Genomic DNA, 17,009 nt, shown 5'->3' on the forward strand with positions numbered 1-17,009 from the left:
GGTTATCTGCCCAATCTAAAAAAAGGGCAACAAGTTGGACTGTGAGAACTATCGAGCGATGCGTTCGAGCGTTTTCAATGCCGCCTATAAAGTGCTGTCGCAAATCATTTTCCGTCGTCTATCACCAATTGCGAATAGATTTGTGGGAACTTATCAAGCCGGCTTCGTCGAAGGTCGGTCTACAACGGATCAAATATTTACACTGCGGCAAATCCTCCAAAAGGGCCGTGAATACAGAGTTCCCAAACATCATTTGGTCGTTGCCTTCAAAGCCGCATACGATACCATCGACCGGAAAGAGCTATGGAAAATCATGGACGAGAACAGCTTCCCCAGGAAGCTCATCAAAGTGATTAAATCTACGATGAATGGTACACAGTGCTGTGTTCGGATTTCGGCTGGATTGTCAAGTTCATTCGAATCACACAGAGGGCTTCGTCAAGGTGATGGTCTTTCATGCTTGCTGTTCAACATAGCGCTACAAGGTGTTATGAACCGAGCGGATATCAACACGCGGGGCACGATATTCAACCAGTCTAGTCAATTCGTCTGCTTTGCCGATGACATGGATAATATCGGCAGAACATCTGTGACGGTGGCTGAACAGTACACCAGACAAAAGCGTGAAGCAGAAAAGATTGGGTTAAAGGTAAATACGTCTAAAACAAAGTACATGCTGGTCAGCGGAACCGAGGCCGAACGACACCGCTTGGGCAGTAGTATATTGATCGACGGCGATGAGTTTGAGGTAGTCGATGAATTTGTCTACCTTGGCTCACTGGTAACGGCGGACAATGATACCAGCCGTGAGATTCGGAGGCATATTATCAGTGGAAGTCGTGCTTACTATGGACTTCACAAGCAATTGCAGTCGAGGAGACTAAGTCCTCGTACAAAGTGCACCCTGTACAAGACGCTTATTAGACCGGTTGTTCTCTACGGGCATGAAACATGCTCGAGAATGACCTGCGAGTGCTCGGAGTTTTCAAACGACGAGTGCTAAGAACGATCTTCGGCGGCGTACAGGGGAATGGAGTATGGAGGCGGAGGATGAACTATGAACTCGCACAGCTCTATGGCGAACCCAGTATCTAAAAGGTAGCTAAAGCTGGACGGATGCGATGGGCAGGGCATGTTGCAAGAATGCCGGACAACTACCCTGGAAAGATGGTGTTCGCCTCAAATCCGGTAGGAACAAGACGACCAGGAGCGCACCGAGCAAGATGGTTAGACCAGGTGGAGCGAGATCTGGTGGAGAGTACACGGTGTCCGAGGAATTGGAGAGCGGTAGCCTTCAACCGAGTTACATGGAGAAACTTTTCTCAACCGGCTGTGTCTTAGGACGGCAAGCCACCTAAGTAAGTAAGTAAGTAACCGTGATCTGACAGGAACTGGGTTAGATGAAAGCCAGTTCAACCAGGTCGACAGAACCGGTATGAGTCGGTGCGTCCAGCTCTCGTTCTCGGCCGTATCATCCGTATCAGGTATCAGCATCTTTGGCTCGAGCAGCAAGTTCTTTATCCGTAACACTCGCTATCTTCAACAAGCATGATGCCAATGGGGATCATTTCAGCGATGATGCATGCTGCCTCCGACGACATTGTTCTGTACGCACTGGCAACTCTCACGACCAGAAACCGGTACGTAGTGTTCAGCTTTGCGTGATTCCACTTGGTTCGTAGTGCTGCGATGCAGGCTGGACCTCCGCATCGTAGTATCGACGATGATACATTAGCCAACAGCCGCCTCTCCATCTTTTCCAGTAACTCGCCAGTCACCGATAATACAATGTCGTCCGCAAAGCCAACGATCACCGCACCTCTGGGCAGCTTCAAAGTCAGTACACCATTGTACATCCTATTGCCTAGCATAGGCCCAAGGATAGAGCCTTGCGGAACTCCTGACGTTATGTTCTTCGTCTTACGCCCCTTGGCGGTCTCGTAAACAAGCATCCGGTTGCGGAAGCAGCTCTTCAGGATTCTGCACAGATATCCCGGGACCTGAATTCTATGCAACGACTCGGCAATGGCCGCCCAGCTAGCACTGTTGAAGGTGCTTTTCGCTTCGATCGTTGCAACGGCGCAAAAACGATCTCCGCTTGGCTTCTGTTTAGATGACTTTGCGGCTCGCTCGAGCTCGACAACTGTCCGGATCCAGAAGATATATCGGCCTATATGACGCCGGATCCCCCAAAGACTTTCCTGGCTTAGGCAACAGCACTAGCTTCTGGAGTTTCCATTGGCAGGCATTCTAGGCATTTTTGCAGCACTGTCCTAAACTGTCCGGGAATGCTTGTATTGCAGCCTTCAGGGCCACGTTAGGGATTCCATCCGGCCCGGGCGCCTTCTTGATTTTTAACCGTCTAGCCACTGCTACTAGTTAATTGTTAAAAACTCGTAGACCGTTAGCATTTTACCTCTCTTCTCCGGTGTTGGTGGTCATATCGTAGGCTCGTACGTCAGAGAAAGTTCCTTCACGGTAGCCTTCAGCTTATCCGGACACATCTATCAGGCAGTCTCAGGACCTTTGACTTTCGCCATCACGATATACGATACGCGTCACCCCAGGAGTGGGACGTCAACTGCATATAGCAGTTGTGTTTGCTCTCCTTTATCTCCTGTTTCATGCAGCCCTCGTCGATCTGAAGACCACGCGACACTCTTCACGCTCCGCTGCAGTCCTGGCGTTCTCTGGACGCGTCTTCCGGCTTTGAGACAACTAGCACGAAGTTTCATCTGACATTTTTCTGTTAAAAATTAACCGAACTGCATTTGGTAGTTGTGTATTTTGTTTCGGCCAAGATAGAAACGAGTCAAGTCAACATGCGTGAAAAAATCTTTTAGGGTATGTTGCTGTTTCGTCGTAATTGCCTATTTCCGTTCTATCCAACACAAATTATTAAAAATATCAGCGATTTTTATGACACACAATGCAAAATTAGTTATTCCCTAATATTTCAGTTTGTTGACTATCATACGCGATCAATCAAAGTGAGCTGAGATTTATTTAAATGCCATTTTGCATTAAAGAAATCCTAGCACCCAAATTTCCTACGTTTTTTCGTGCGACGAAGAAGAAAATGCCAACTTATCGTTTCAATTTCCGTCATTCATAAAATGAAAATAACTCACGCAACTCATTGTCGTTATTCTGCAGCCGGGAAAACTTGTATGACCTGCAGAAATTTTGCAGAATAACATTTGTCATGCCGTCCTACACATATACATGCGCGCTACATCCGTAAACATTATTGTGATTTTTAGTTCGGACGATGAAAAATTTTGATGGACGGATTTTAAGACGGTACGACGAATTTAAGATATAAAGTCAGTTGCGTAATTTAAAGCACTTTGCTTTATTAATCGCTTTTTAGTGAATTCAAAGGGCACGGATCGAAAGGTAAGTGTGTTTGAGTCAAATCAGCAGCAGAACTTTTGGAGTATTCATTAAATCCACCTAAGAAATGATGAAAATTAGAGTGGCTTTCCTTACTACGACGGGAATTAGAAATAAACCCTACTTTCATTTAGAAAATCCGGAGTCACTACATCGTGCTTTGTGGAAAAAGCCAAAGATTTGCAATTCAATCAACTCAAGAGTGTGAAAAAGGGTCGAGGATCGATTGACATTGCACCGGGGGATGTTGACTATATGCAGCTGCTGTGTGATGAATGACGAAACATACCAGAAATACGTCAAACTGAATTCCATCAATTTCTGGCACAGGAGTTTTACACCGGAAAGGATAAGTTCAAAGGGAACCTTTTTAAAAAAATAAGATCTCATGTAACTTTTCAAAAGGTCCAATTCAACAATGAGTGATTTTCTTTGCCTCTATTTTCTTGAGTTTATTATGGAGATATAAATGTATCTGCATTGCACAAAACGTTTGCTGACATCATCGGTTGGCTAATCCTTAAGATATCGTTCGTTGCAGTGCGTTTATGTAGCCGTGATAATGAGAAAAGAGGGACATTAAAGAGAGCCTCTCTTTGTTAGATTGGACCTTTTGAAAAGTTACAATCAACAGTGGAATTTAAATGACTGAATGCCCCCAAAGATGCCATATCTGGAGCAGCTCAGTGATCACTATTCTGGTCGGCTTTAGCTTCATATCACTAACCGTCGCACAATCAAGTCAAATTTTGCAAGCAACCAACAACGATTATCATTGATAACCAAAAGTCTTGTAATTCAGTAATGTTGCCAATCGAAACTCACCCTTCGCCCTGGTAAATCTCCATCGACGAGTTCAGCTCCGAGAGCTGCTCCTTCAGCAGCTGGAGGTTGGAATTGACGAAGCTCAGCTCCAGTGCGACCGTGTCCTTTAGTTTCTTATTGGTGGTTGCTTTGTAGAGGTTTTCTGCACCGGCTCGCAGCCGCAGCTCCTTGTTGATTTCCTGGTTCAGCTTACAGCGTCGACTTTGTAGCTTGCCTCTACAGGTGGCCGCACGCGGGTCCGAACCCTAGAATAGAAGGAGTTAAGAGAAGGAGGAGAAGAAGAAAAAAAACAAGATTATTATCTAGTTTTCTGTTGGCTGCTGAACAGCGCTCCTAAAATGGCATAATCTCCCCGTCTTCCTCGTCGTCTAATCGTTCGTTACTCTTTAGTGCGCAGGCGCACCAGACTAAACCAGACAGGACACCTGAATTGGATTTAGCATGAATACCTAATATCAAAACAGTATCGAACGGTATGTACCTCGGTGGTTATCAATTAACGCCATCTATCGATCGGTAACAAAACGTTGGCGAATGAGATACTTTGCTTAGTTAACTATCACATGTATATGCGAAATCAGGTTCGACACGATCTGGTTCCAGCAGCCAGCAACAACAAACATGTGGCTTAAAAGTCTATATAAAAGCTACCTACTTATACTGAAAGTGTAACAACGCAGTAAAATTTGCCCAGCATAATGATCAGCAGATGGCCATAGCGCAGCGCGTTGTTATGCTATGGTCAGTTCTCTCAGGACCGGTTGCTTGCGAAGCCAATCTAGTCCACGGAGGCGGCGTGGCGCGGCGCGCGGTCTATTTATCGTTTTGGCAACAAACAACACTGGCGAATCGAACACGTTTAGGTACCTACTAAAAGCAGGAGCTCTTTCTGGGGTGGAAAGTTTTAGCAAGAAATAAAAAATAATGCTTCTACCTCACTGACTGACTAGCTCTCCTTGATTGCCGCAGCCGCCACCGATGATGGCGGGCCATTTTTTTCAATAGTCATTTATTTCTCTTAGTATTCATTAGCTGCTGTATACGCGGACTTGGGGCTGATGGCTTTTTGATGAATGTATGACTCTAGTAAACATGTTCTGACATTCTTCTGCGTGGTTAGGCCAATCCCTTTGCCATCGAGGGAGGTACCAGGGGACGAGATGGCGATTTTGCAACTGTCAAACAAACTCACATTCGCGGCGAGCGAGGTAGCAGCACCGCGTGGCACAGGCTGTACGGCGCGGGCTTCTGAGAGCGATAATAAATACTATTTGTTGGCACATGCCATTCCATTTTACAGTCATGGATCACCGACGGATCAACTGGTTGGTTACACATTCCTACACGTATAGGACTATAGGTATTATGACGTCGTGTCATTCGGTTGTAAGGCAAGCAGAAACAACATCTGTAGTCGAGTGCGGCCTACCAGCCAGCCAGCCAGTCAGGACCGATGATTGAGTTTCAATTGAAACTGCTTTTATGTACGAGATTTTACCGCTGCTTAGCGGAATTTGAGCGCTTTCTAGCATAAGCTTGAACCTAGGCCTTTGTTAGTATTTTGCAAACGTTAAGTCAGCTGCAGCAGCAGCCTCCATTGTGTCATTTGCTCTGACATACATGAAGTTAATTGGTAAAAGTAAAACTACCTTAATCAATCAAGATGGGTTTTGTTTGATTTCTGTTCATATAAGCTTTTCATAAACTTTCAACAATAATAAATGCGTGTTGTAACAATCCTCAGGTAACCATATAGGAACTGTCAAACTTGTTGTTCTGATAGTGTTTCACTTCACACCTTGAATCCTTAGCTGTAGCCTTGGTTACCTACTAACCCACATAAACAAACTACTTTCGCACATTCACGATTAAAACCGGAATTAAATTGAAATGTTTCATGTTGTTTTTAGTGCACACCAGAAATGAAATTCTACGGTTAAAATCATTAGTGTTTCCCCTGAAAAAAAAAAACAACTCTGGCTGTAATTCAGACTTTTATCTGCGTCAAGCAAACTTTTCAGGGAGAAAAATAGTTTTAAAAATGGTCAATAAAAAGATAAACACAACCTGGTAATCGGTTACATATATTGGCAGAAATGTCAACAATTCGCAAAATTTGTGACCAAGATAGCAACATCCTACATACCACCTAAGAATTACATTAATGTTTAGTGCTTGGAGTTGCAAACGCTTTTCCACTTAAAGCAGGTTAATAGGCAGCTGGTACTTTTTATCTCTCCTAATAGTTTTCAGTGGCAATTGGAACATGCTGGTTAACGGAAGAAGGAAAGTGAAGGGGGAAATTGGGTGCCGCACCGAGTGCCATAAATGTGCGCTCTGACTATCTCGGTCGGTAACGAGATGTTAGGTATTTTGATTAGATTTTATTTTAGTACAAATACCTACGAGATTTGACTTTCACACTTCAAAGCAAAAACAAAATTGTTCTGAACAGGTTTAAGCTATTGGTGAACCTCTAAGCAGAATTTCTAAGTTAGTCTGAAATGTCTCCAGAGAAATCAGTCTGGTTTATCTAACTTTCTTCAAATTTGTTAAACGTTTTACACATTACAGAATCGATTATCGATTTGGGTCAAATTACCGATTTGGGTCAAATTTTGTCCCGATTGAAGTTCGATTTGGGGCTGATTTGAGTCGGATTTTGGACGATTTTCGTCGTGTTTCAATCCGATTTTAAAGTGGTGGTGGTTTGAGCAGGATTTGAACCCAATTTTCGCTGAAATTTAACCTGAACTCATAGTCGCCGCCGATTTCAATTGGATTTGAGCTCGATGTTGAGCGGACATTAATACGACTTTAAAGTGGGTGGCGATTTGAGTCGGATTTGGATCCATTTTTAGTCGGACATCCATCCGAATTTGAAGTCGGTGACGATTTCAGCCGGATTTGGGAGTGAGTTTAATTCGACTTGAAAACCGGTGACAATTTCAATCGCAATAAGGAGTCGGATTTGGGTTCGATTTGAATCGGATTTTGGACCAATTAAAGTCAGATTTGGGACCAATTTAAGTCCGGTTTGAGCAAGATTTGGAAGCAATTTTGGTGGACTCAAAAATCGGGAGCAATTCTATACGAATTTGGGGTCGATTTAAGTTGCACTTGGAGCCAACTCTAGTTCGATTTTCGTTGAACTTTAATACGGATTAAAATTTGACAGCATTTTCAATCATACTTGGGGTCAATTTAAGTCCGATCTGAATCAGATTTGCGATGGATTAGAATTAGATTTTGTTCCTATTCGGATTTGGGCCATTTTTGGTCGAACTTTAATACGAAACTGACGTCAGCAGCTGTTTCAGTTGGATTTCGAATCGATTTGAGTCGGATTTTGGGCCGATTCGGGTTGGACTTTAATCCGATTTCGAAGTCGGTGGCAATTTCAGTCGCAATTGGGAGTTGGATTTGGGATCGATTTGAATCGGACATGAGACCAATTTAAGTCAGGTTTGAGAGTAGAATCAATATTTATAGAATGCCAGTGTCGCTGTTTTACTACAGGACTCATTGTGGTAAACATGATGCTAACGATCTGTATCAAGTCTGTGAATCGGGAACTTCATTGTCAAAGTTGCTCATTGTTATTTATCTGTGCGCTGGTTGGTGCTGTCATCAGTGCGCTCATCGCTGTGTTTTCCGTGTTTTCATGCCAGTGAAATGCTTTTAAACGTTCTTTTTCTTTTCGTCCGGATGAATTGAATCTCACAACTGCGCCGTTTTGCACCGATTTTTTCAAAAATTTGCAACAAGCGAAGTTTTCAATCACATTACTTGGCAGCCATATTTGAAATTTTAAACTGGTTGTCAAAGTTTGACAATTAGATTCCCCTTTTGATGAATCTCAGGCACACACACATATGCATATATAATGTAAATACATTATCTGAACATGTGTGATGTTTACCACGCGCACTGCAGCGACACTGGCATTCTATATATATATTGATTATACTGGCTTGAGCCGCATTTGGGAGCAATTTTATTCGGATTTGGGGTCAGTCCGATCTGAATCGGTTTGAGACAGATTTTGTCCCATTTCTGTGGAATTTGGGGCTAATTTGAGTCGAATTTGAGACAGATTTTAATCTGACTTTAAAGTTGACGACGATTAGAGTCGGATTCGGGACCGATTTGAGTTGAATTTGGGGATGATTTTAGCCGAACTGCAATCCAACTTTATGACGATTTGAGTTGGATTGGACTTGGACTTTATGGTGATTTCAGTTGGATTTGAGAACAATTTTAGTTGGATTTTAATCCGACTTTAAAGCGATGGTGATTTGAGCAAGATTTGAACCCGATTTTCGCTGAAATTTAATTTGAATTCACAGTCGCCGCCGATTTCAATCGGATTAGAGCCTGATTTTGGTCAGAGTTTAATACGACTTTAAAGTGGGTGGCGATTTGAGTCGGATTTGGATTCATTTGTGTTCGAACATTAATCTGAATTTGAAGTCGGTGGCGATTTCAGTCGGATTTGGGATCTATTTGAATCGGATTTTGGACAAATTAAAGTCGGATTTGAGTCCGGTTTGAGCCGGATTTGGGAGCAATTTTGGTCCACTCAAAAATCGGGGGCAATTTTATTCGAATTTGGGGTCGATTTGAGTTGCACTTGGAGCCGATTCCGGGTCGATTTTGGTTGATTGAAATTTGATAGCATTTTCAATCATACTTGGGATCAATTTAAGTCCGATCTGAATCAGATTCGTGACCGATTAGAGCAAGATTTTGTACCGATTTGAGTTGGATTTGGGGCAAATTTGAGTCGGATTTGGTACCGATTTTACTCGGATTTTAATTTGACCTTAAAGTTGATGGCGATTAGAGTCAGATTCGGAGCCGATTTGAAGACGATTTAAGGCGGATTTCAATCCCACTTTATAGTCGGTGGCGATTTGAGTCAGATTTGGGGACGATTTTAGTTGGATTTTAACGGCTTTAAAGTGGTGGTGATTTGAGCAGGATTTGAACCTAATTTTCGCAAGAATTCCATCTAAATTCATAGTCGCCGCCGATTGCAATCGGATTTGAACCCGATTTTGATCGGACTTTAGTACTACTTAAAAGTAGGTGACGATTTGAATTGGATTTTAGACCATTTTTGGTCGGATTTTAACATTTCCAGTCGGTTTTAGAATCGATTTGAGTCGGATTCGGGAGTTGATTTTAGGATCGATTTGAATCGGATTTTAGACCAAGTTGAGTTGCTCTTGGAGCCAATTTGGGGTCAATTTTAGTTCGATCTAAATCAGATTTGTGACCTGACTAATTTGAGTTAGATTTTGTGCCGATTGAAGTTGCATTTGGGGCTGTCTGGGTCGGATTTGGAACCAATTTAGGCCTAATTTGGTTCCGAATTTTAATTTGATTTTAAAGTTGACAGCGATTAGAGTCGAATTTGGGGCCGATTTGAGTCGGATTTGGGGACTATTTTAGTTGGATTTTAATCCAACTTTAAAATGATGGTGATTTGAGAATTATGAACAGACTTTAATACGACTTTGAAGCCGGTGGCGATTTTAATCGGATTTGATCCCGATTTCGACCAGGTTTTAATGCGACTTTAACGTCGGTGGCAATTTCAGTCGGTTTTGGAATCGATTTGAGTCGGATTTTGGGGCCAATTCGGGTTGGATTCGGGAGTCGGATTTAGGACCGATTTAAGCTGAATGCGAGACCGATTTTACTCAATTTCAATTACTGGTGGCAATTTCAGTCGCAATTGGAGTCGGTTGGATTTAAGATCGAGTTGAATCGAATTTTGGACCAAATAAAGTCTGGTTTGGGACCAATTTGAATCCGTTTCGGCCGAATGTGGGACCGTTTTTGGTCAGACTTTAATTCGGTTGTAAAAGCGATGGCAATTTCAGTCAGATTCGGGGCCGCAGTGAATTGAAACCGAGGCCGAAACCGATTTCGGCCGGTCTTTAATCCGCCTTTAAAGACGGAGCCTTTGGGGCCGGTTAGAGTCGGATTTGGAGTACGTACGTTCCGATTCCCGTCGGATTTGGGGCCGATTTTAGTGTTTTATTTGGTGACGATTTAAGAGCCTGATGTAGGGCAAATTTGAATCGGACTTGGGAGCGGTTTTAGTCGGACGTTAATCCGACTATAAAATCTAAGACGGTTTGAGTCGGACTTGAAACCATTTTGGGACTGCATTTAGGGTCTAGTGACAGATTTTGGTTCGAAGTTGATCCAGTTTTAAAGTTGGTGGCCAAGTTGGTCGGTCCTTTGGAAAGTGACCATTTGGGTCACCGTTCAAAAACGAATCATTTCAGGAATTTGAATCCATCTGGAGTTGAAATTATGCTATTGGATTTTTTGGATAACGCAGTCGAACGAATCTGCTAGCAGTGCTAATTTTAAGTTTAATTTCCAGTTCAATTTAACTTCAGCCGTAAGTTAAATTTCAAGTCCTATTTCACGTTTAATTCAAAGTCCTATTTGAATACTGATTTTAGGTTGAACTTCAAGTCCAATTTTAAATATAAAATCAAATCCAACTTCAAGTTCTGTTACAAGTCCAATCTGAAATCTTAATTTAAATCAAATTTCACGTCCATATTTAAGCATAATATTGTGTCTAATCTCAGGGAGAATTCGAGTAAAATTTCAAGTTCAATTTTAAATCCAATTTCAAGTTGCTTCCAATTCCAGGCTCAATTTTGATTTGTCCGATTTTAAGATCAATTTTAAGTGAGATTTCAAATCTCATTTCAACCCCAATATCATGTCTCATTAATAATGGGCCATTATGAATCCTCTTTCATACCTGTTCTAATTCATGTTCTAATTTCCAAAACCCTAAAGTTCAAGTTCTAATTTAAATCCGAATTCTAATTTAATGAGAAGTTCAATTTTTAGTTTAATTTCAATTCTAGCTTCACTGGGGTGCCCAGGATGGGACAAGTGTCCCTTCTTCTGTATGAAATGTCCCGAAAGTTTAAAGTTTGTTATATAATCGAACGAGATCGGTATTTTGGTGAAAGTAAATTAATTGCGTACAAACAGATCTACCATCCTATGATAAAATGTTAATTGATTTTCTTCAGACCAAAACATGCTTCTGATATGGTGGTACCAGGAAAAGAGAGAGAGAAAAAAAACGACCAAAAAAGCGAGAACATGTAGAAGCGAGTTCGAGGAGAACAAATGAACAAATATAGTGAAAAATAAAAAAAAATTAGTGAAAAAATTAGTTTTTCTTTTATTTGTTGAACAACGTGACAAATTTCCACGTAGCAAACAAAACAAATAAAACATGAAATTAAGGACTGTCATGAATATCTGGTTCTTACCCTCGCAGACACCACAACTCGGTGGTCGTGTAATTCCGCCGTACAGGCGGTGCATGGAAACGATAAGTCCGCTCGATGCAGACAGAAGTTGTGACGGCAAAACGGTAGCCGGATGACGAGGATCTGGAGATTACCAAGACCATTGGCGGATCAAGCAGCCTTGACCCTGAACCACTTTTAGAGCGCATATGATTAGAGAAGCTCACACGATGCGTGGTCGTTAAACGTTAACGAATAGAATAAATATTAGAGGACCCTAATGACTGCCTTGGGGCATGACAGGGGGTATCTCGAAAGTTCGTGAATTAAACTTTTCGAAACCTTACAACTTGTTACCGTAAATTTTCTCGGAACACGGCTGACAGCAGCCACACGATAAAAAGTAGTTCTTCAAAACTGACTACCGAAAAATAAGCTCCTAGTCAAAAAACATCAAGAGACTCAACAAGACATAAGTGATTTAGTGAACGCCAGCTTACTTTCTCAAACAATCTTCACGGAAATGGTATCACATCTGCATACCGTTTAAGATCCATTCGAGAGGTGCAATTGAAGAAAGCAGAAGCTGTTTCATTTTTCACTTCTCACAATTTGGCTGGTAATTTAAATTTCTCCAATCGTCATCGTCATCGTCGTCGTCGTTTTTTTGTATTGTTGTATGGTTGGTTGGTTGATGATGTCGTTTTGTTGCAGTCAGGTTCAAATAAATGTTCACTCGTCAGCGGCGGCCTCAATTCAGCCGCGCGTCGCCCGGGCCGGACCCGAGAGGAGGGTCACTGAAAAGGTGCCATGCGTTGATTTTGTTGAAAAAGCTTACACGCCAATGAGGGGCATAAAAAGCGTTGCTAATCGTCGTCATCCTCCTCATCATCATCAGCATCATTTTTACCATCATAAACTTAACCCTGTCAGAGCTTGTCTCCTGAATGTTGGTCAAATCATAAAACCGAACCCGCCGTGCGCGGGTTTGTGGAAATAAGAGGCGAATCACCGGCTGACCGACCCACCGACCGACCAACCGACCGGTGAGAGTGAGTGCATAAAGTGCTTTGTTATTGATGACGAGGAGAAAAGTGTGCTAATGGGTCCCTCTTGTGTCGACGATGTCGGTATCGTGTGTGTCCGATCTTGTTTGTTTGGCTACTCGTGAGCTGCTCACGAGCTAACTTTTGTTTTCCCGAGCGGAAGACTAATGGTTGCACTTCTGGCGATTTTCGCACACAACGAGATCTGAGGGGTTTGATTTTTACTCTGGGGGCACATGTGATTGATCTCCGACCTCAACATTCAACAGTCGTAATTAGCTGACAATGGAAACATTGTTTCGAAAGTAGGTAACATAAGAGACGTCCACAAATCTCAATTGGTTTCAAACATTATTCAGAAAAAAAAGTCATGTCAAGCTGATTTTGATCACAATTAGTTATCAATTCAGATCCCGGCTTAGTGGTGTAATTGGTTAAACAACACGCTCAACTAGAGTTTGGGAGCTGTGAGTTCGACTCTCACCTTCGCTAAGTCTATATTTTTGGCCTAATATCAAGAATTTTCAGTTTGCCTGAATCTACATTTCTCGCATTAGGCATTTATTCTTCCCCAACTTTCAGATCAACGTTCAGAAATCAAACAGTTTTCTGAATTTCTAGAATTTGAATTCGAACCTTGGAATTTTCCCAAAAAAACTGTGACCTTAACGGCCATTTCTACCACCAGACTTTTTGCAGATTTCCTTTTTCGATTAGCAAAGTTCACGCAATTCAAATGAATTTAATTTATATCTGCACCAAAAATTCAAATCACCTCTCTCGCGCGTAACCCATTTCCTTCCGACTGATTTTAATTACTAATTCAGTCGAAACCAGCACTAGTCAGGCAGTCGTCGTTAATTAGGGCCAACGATGGATGATAACGGTTTGGACGGACAACGTCATTGCTCTGGGACGGTTGGGAAAGAATACAGGTTGGACCATTGGCCGAAATAAGGTTCCAATATATCTTCAATCGTGACTTTTCTTTCAGTTGCTGCTCTCTTCGGACACGAGCATTGGAATGAAATTATAATTTTAACACCAAGTTGGGCTACTAGCCCAAAAGTCCACGAGGACGGTTTCTTGCTGGAACTTGTGGAACAACGGATTTGTTTGGTTGGCCCCTGCCTGCTGGGCTGTGAATAATAATTAGTTGAAATTTGTCAAAAGGCATTCTGAACACGCGGGCGTTTTTTTTTTCTGCCAGCGAGCGAGCATGCAGCGGGGTCAGTAGTCTTTCGGAAGGTGGCATTAGCATTAGTCGGATTCGGAATGTGATGCAAGCATGCTAACTATTTATGCGCATGGAGAGAGAATTCTGAGTTTGAAGCATTTCCGCGTTCACCGTTTGAGGTCGGCCCATTTGTGGTTTTGTGACGGAATTTTAATTCTACAGTGTTGCGCAAGCATTAGAGTACATTCGGAAACACAAATCATATGGGCAAACTGTTTAATGTGTGATGAAACAACCTTTATTGTCATACATGTGACAGTGGAATCAATATAAAGACTGTACTAGAAAAACATGTTCTTTGATATATAACTGTATATTACATTGGTAAAAAAATGATGAAATTTTGGGTAAAACTAGTTTAGAGTGTAATGTTTACATGTGCAGAATATCGTCATAATCTGTCAAATGGTTAACGAGACGGCCTCCAAGCAAGAAGTGATTTGACAAAAAATTATGGATGCGGTCGTGGAAAATCCAAGCCAGTCCCACAGGTGGATCGCGAAACAGTCGGGAATCGATTATGCGACCGTGTCCCGTGTGGCAACATCCTTCAAGGAAATTCAGCGGCGAGCTGACAGCGGAAGAAAAGCGAAGACGACCACCCTTGTGAAGGCCAGAAGGTGAGGGATTACTTCAAGCAAGTCTGGTTTGTCCAGCAGACAAGGAAACGGGCCGGATTCCATGTCTTCAAAGTGAAGAAGGCGTCTAACCGAATTGACAAACAGAATGTAGTGGTCAAATTCCTCCCCAGGAAGCCACTGTACAGCAAGTGGTTGGTGCAGGCGAAATGCATCGTAATAGACGACGAGACGTACATTAAAGCGTACGCAGAGTAGATCCCTGGGTTGGAGTTTTTCATCGGCAAGTCCCGTCTGGATATTCTGGAAGAAGAAAGTCGACAAATTTGCCGAGAAGCACTTGGTGTGGCAGGCGATCTGTGGGTGCAACAAATTCAGCAACCCCTATAATACAACCGGCACCATCAACGGCCAAATATTTAAGAAGAATGCCTTCAGAAGCGCCTGCTGCCCTTTCTCCGATCCCACGAAAGTGACACTCTGTTTTGACTGGATCTGGTATCGTGCCATTACGCGAAACCGGTGACGGAGTGATACGAAGCCAACGATGTTGTTTTTGTGCCGAAGGAGGCAAATCCACCAAACTCGTTAGAACTCTGCCCTACGCGGAAAGAAATTTGATTCCGATGCCATGAATGAAATCATGAAATGTGAATTCATGTTAAATCATGACTGAACTGTCATATCAGACAACACCAAATCACGAATAATAGTTCATGGTTTTGCGTTGTGTTGTACTGCTAGAAGCTCGTGATATCATGATTTTTATTCATGGTGTATTTTCATAAATCATGAGCTTGAAACCGGGAATCATGAGTCATTTTGCTCGTTTTGGAGATTAAATTTCTACCCGTGCATAGAAAAATTCTGGCGGATTATGAAGGGCAAACAGGGAAGAATTTCAAAAACGATCAGGATTTGAAAAAAGAGTTAATAAAAGTATCTAAGAAAAATGGCGCAAGTGTTGCACAGGGTTTGATGGGTAGCGTTAAGTCCAAGGTGCAGGCATTCAGCCTAGCAGAGGAAGTTATTCCCTGAAAATGAATCTTTGGTAAACAATTTTAACTGTTGCATTTTTTTTCGAGCACAAACTTTAAGGTGCTTTCCCGTATCCTGTTCTGTAGATTGAGACCGTTAGCGGAGGCCTTCGAGAACCAAGCGGATTTTCGTAAGAGTTGCTTCACGACGGATCAGTTACTAAACAAGTTCCGGGTATACAACTTGCAGACTCATCATCTGTTTGTGGACTTTAAAGCAGCGTACGATTCAGTCAAACGAAAAGAAATGCTAGAACATGGTTTTCCGATGAAACTAATTACGCTGATTCGTTGAATGGACTGACGTAAGTGGATGCACTCTCTAACCTGCTATTCAACACTGCATTGGAAGGTGCAATACGAAGAGTAAACGTGAAAAGGAATGGGACTAGCATCACGATATATCACATGCTTCTTGGTTTTGCGGATGACGTCGATATCATCGGAATTACCCGTAGAGCAGTGAAAGAAGTATTTGGGCTTTTTAAACGGGAAGCAGCGAGATTGGGACCATTAACATCGCTAAAACGAAGTACATGGTTGCTGGCAGGGAACGTGGGAGTCCAAACGGTGTTGGTGCCGAGGTGCAGCTGCATGGGGAACGATATGAAGTAATTGAGGAATTCACCTTGGTGCGCTCGTGACATGTAACAACGATGTTAGCCGCAAAGTAAAACGACGTCCCGTAGTTTGGAAATTCGCACAAAACTGGCGCTCTATTAAACACTACTCCTCTCGGTGACCCTGTACGGGCATGACTGCGGTGGGCTGGGTACGTGGCCAGAATGCACGACAAAACTAGTTTCAGTAGAGAACCACGAAGAGGTCGTAAACTTCAAGCTTATGTTCGTTGCATTTTACAAGAATATATAGTTCTAGGCGATTATTGAAGGACTCAAAATAGACGTTTTTGCAGAAGATTGTAAATCTCTAGAACCTTTTCTTACAAAGTTATCGCTTTTGGCTTGTAAAGTTAAGGAAAAAAGCTTAAATAAGCGATAACTTTGTCAGGAAAGGTCCTAGAAACTTACAATCTTCTGCAAAAACGTCTATTTTGAGTCCTTCAGTAATTGTCTAGAACTATATATTCTTGTAAAATGCAACGAATATAAGCTAAGCATGAAAAACTAATTTTTAAAGAATGTCCAAGGAAAATACTCTATAGCTCTGCACTCAATAGAAATAGAAATGTCATTTCTTTAGCAAAGTTGTTTGCCTTTATATTTTCTATAACTTTGCCGAAGAAACCATGTGTCTATCTACTAACACAAAATAATGGACGTGTACCGAGCCTTCAGCAAACGCGAAACACTTAAAACGTATGCTTGCCGTACTCCCATTTGGGTGGCTGGAGATAAGCGGAACCCATACAAGTTTATAGTACTCTACTTGAGCTTAAAGATGAAGCACTGGTTTCATAAATCCGATTGGCCCGTTTTACCCAATGGGCTCGTGAAGCTATGAAAATTTAAAGCTTGAATATGCGATAACTTAGCATGTAAAGGTTCAAGAGATTTGCGGTTTTCTGCAAAAACGTGTATTTTGAGTGCATCGATGATTTCTTAGGACATTATATTCTCGTAAAATGC

The 17,009-nt window shown here is 42.2% G+C and overlaps 1 protein-coding gene across 1 annotated transcript in view; it reads right to left on the reverse strand.

Moving 5' to 3' along the window:
* Positions 1-17,009, reverse strand: part of LOC128734721 (rhophilin-2) — a 149,993-nt gene that overhangs the window by 22,487 nt on the left and 110,497 nt on the right. The window contains exon 2 of the mRNA XM_053829046.1: positions 4,222-4,466. Within this exon, the coding sequence (XP_053685021.1) occupies positions 4,222-4,466 (245 nt within the window). The remainder of the gene's footprint in view (positions 1-4,221; positions 4,467-17,009) is intronic.

This window comes from Sabethes cyaneus, chromosome 1, assembly GCF_943734655.1.
Source record: "Sabethes cyaneus chromosome 1, idSabCyanKW18_F2, whole genome shotgun sequence".
Lineage (NCBI taxonomy): Eukaryota > Metazoa > Arthropoda > Insecta > Diptera > Culicidae > Sabethes > Sabethes cyaneus.